The sequence below is a fragment of the Pinus tabuliformis genome, chromosome 6 (genome assembly GCF_031772625.1).
Source record: "Pinus tabuliformis cultivar Carrire ecotype Pingquan chromosome 6, CPIR1, whole genome shotgun sequence".
Lineage (NCBI taxonomy): Eukaryota > Viridiplantae > Streptophyta > Pinopsida > Pinales > Pinaceae > Pinus > Pinus tabuliformis.
Window position 1 is genome coordinate 1,694,271,628 of NC_142292.1, and position 2,855 is coordinate 1,694,274,482.

The window sequence follows — 2,855 nt, forward strand, 5'->3', positions numbered from 1 at the left end:
TAATACCTCATCTACTTATGTGTAAAGATACCTTTGTAACCAATTTTCTTTTGATAAGTGTGGATTCCTATTCTCTTGGCCTGCAAACTCATGCAACTTTCGATCTATCCACTTCTCGATTTCCTTCTTAGTCAATATCCACTTATGCCACATCACACATCCCTCAGATAGATCCCAATCCTGATAACAAAACCATTTGTTGGCTTGAGGGGGCTTGGACCTAGGTTCAGAGTTAGCTGCACTAACTAACAAAACCATACACTATCGGTCCTTTCGGCAATGACCCGCGTAACGCAGGCTGCAATCTCACCCGAGGCAGTATTGGGGGGCGCTAGAACTAGACTTCTGCATCCAAAAGGCTATGTGATGTGGTTTAAGGCACTTTTTGCAGTTTTAGTTCTGATCTGACCTTCATGAACCCTTATTCATGAAACTCAAGTGATTTTCAGATAAAGAGAGTTATAAGCTTCGCGTAACCATCTAATCATACATGAAATAACATCTAACAGTTGATCCAGATCTTCGCGAAGTAATTAAGATAAAATACAGATAAATATCATTCAGTTGCACATAAATACAGAAAATACACAAGTGCATAAAAATAGATACAAAATTTCTTCAAATATCTTTTTATTACTTTAGATCTTCCTTATACAACTTTCCAGACCCTGTGCACACAGCTACAGGGGTTGTGCACTCAGCTGCAGACTTACCAAGGTCTCTGCGCACTCAGCTGCAGGAGCCTTCCCCTTCGCCCAAAACACAGAAAGATCTACAATTACATACTAAAAGTTATTTCATCCATCTAGTACTTATCTAATTGATTGCCTTAGGTTCGCTAAGACACCCTTTTATATACTTTTTTTTTTTCTATTACAATACCATGGTACGCAAACCATGGGCACATCTCAAAGCAATACCAAAATATAAGGGGTTTTGACCTTCCTAAAACCCCTTGACTCCTATTTGACCCACATACTCGCTCTCTGCTCCTCAAAATGTAGATACTTACAATATTTTAACAAAATTGACCCAGGGGACCCTGTCCCAACATCAACCACTCAAGATACCTTGTCAATGGAGGAAGAGTCCAAGCTTCTAAGATCTATGGCTAATGGACTCTCAAATGTAAAATAAGAGCCAAGTGCATATGCACTTGTAGGACCTGCATTGAGGGCACAAAATCAACCACTTAAGAACCAACTTGAATTCAATGCCCCCCCAAAACATTTTGCAAAGATAAAACAAACTGGGGGAGTCTTAGTTTATTTTCATATCTTTTATTTTTTGTTGGCAATGATAGTTTGGAAAATTCAATGTAAAATATGAAGTCTTATCATGTTAAGTGCCATATTTCATAATTTTTAAAATGCCCCTATGGGTACTATATAAAACCTGCATGGTAAAATATATACACTCTTACTTTTTATACTCATATAATTATATGGTGGTGGTCATAAGGTTATTTTCTCTACTCCAGATCTTTCAAAGCTAGAAAATTGCAAACAGGGTGAAGTCATTTGGCGGCCTTCAGCGAAAGATGCCACCTGGCCTTATGTGACAAGCGTCCGCTTTCATGGAGATGCTACAGAAGTCACCTTGGAAACTATAAATGTGCCAATTACCATGACAGGAATGTATAACTTGTATTTTATATTTTGTGAACCTAAACTTAAAGGGCTGGTAATGACTGGAAAGACGATATGGAAAAATCCCACAGGTTATCTACCTGGGAGGATGGCACCACTAATGACCTTTTATGGTCTAATGTCCCTTGCATACCTTCTCCTTGGGATTGTTTGGTTTTCCCAGTATGCCAGATTTTGGAGAGAAATTTTACAGCTTCAGAACTGTATTACTCTTGTTATTTCTTTGGGTATTTTTGAAATGACACTGTTGTACTTTGAATACGCAAATTTCAATGCAACTGGAATCAGGTCCACAGGTATTACTATTTGGGCTGTTACATTTGGTGCTGTCAAGAGAACCATATCCCGACTCATTATCTTGGTTGTTTCAATGGGCTATGGTGTAGTAAGGCCCACTCTAGGAGGTCTTACTTCGAAGGTGCTTCTTCTGGGAGCAACGTTCTTCCTGGCATCTGAGTTGCTTGATCTTGTGGAGAATGTGGGGTCCATCAATGATCTATCAGGAAAAACCAGATTGTTTCTTGTTCTGCCAGTTGCAATTGTGGATGCTTTCATCGTTATTTGGATTTTTACTTCTTTGTCTAAAACATTGGAGAAACTTCAGGTATTCCATTTTTTCTCCGAATAACCATATCTTAGATTGGCAAGTTCTGTACAAATGATAGTGTGAATTCCACTCAATCTTTGTATTTTTTATTTTTTAAATCAAGTAAATGACTATTTTTCTAACAAGGCACATTGTAAGATAGATTGACCAGTGAGGATATGAGTGGTTTTTAGTAATGTTTGATTTATACTTATCCAGTTGTTGGGGATAATTTTGTGTTACACTTAATCAAGTGTGTCCAGATTTGCATGACACTTTACCCCAAATTTCTGCAAAGCTTTTCATTTTCTAATTGAATTAGTATCAAAGTTTCAGAGTTGACAAGATGTGAAAGAGTAAGTAGTCATAGGCACTTGCATTTTTTGTTTCTCTTTTGGATGCTTGAATTAAAAATGAAAGGAAAACTCAAGTCATTAAAGATGGGATGTGTAGTTATGCTTTCTTGACCTATACAACTTTACCTTTTATATCCCATATTTCTGATTAGTCAATACCCATGGAAATTTACAACTATATTTAGGTTGCATAATTTAGTTTGACCACTTATGCTTTTGTTGATTAGAACAAAACAATTAATGCATTATTCTAGTGTAGCAAGT

General features: G+C 37.1%; 1 protein-coding gene across 1 annotated transcript; it reads left to right on the top strand.

Annotated features, from left to right (window-relative positions):
- Positions 1 to 1,443: 1,443 nt before the first annotated feature.
- Positions 1,444 to 2,277, top strand: LOC149265497 (uncharacterized; the record flags this gene model as incomplete). The annotated part of the gene is made up of 1 exon (XM_089404302.1): positions 1,444 to 2,277. A coding segment is annotated over one exon (834 nt), but the record flags the coding sequence as incomplete, so codon positions are not given.
- Positions 2,278 to 2,855: the final 578 nt, after the last annotated feature.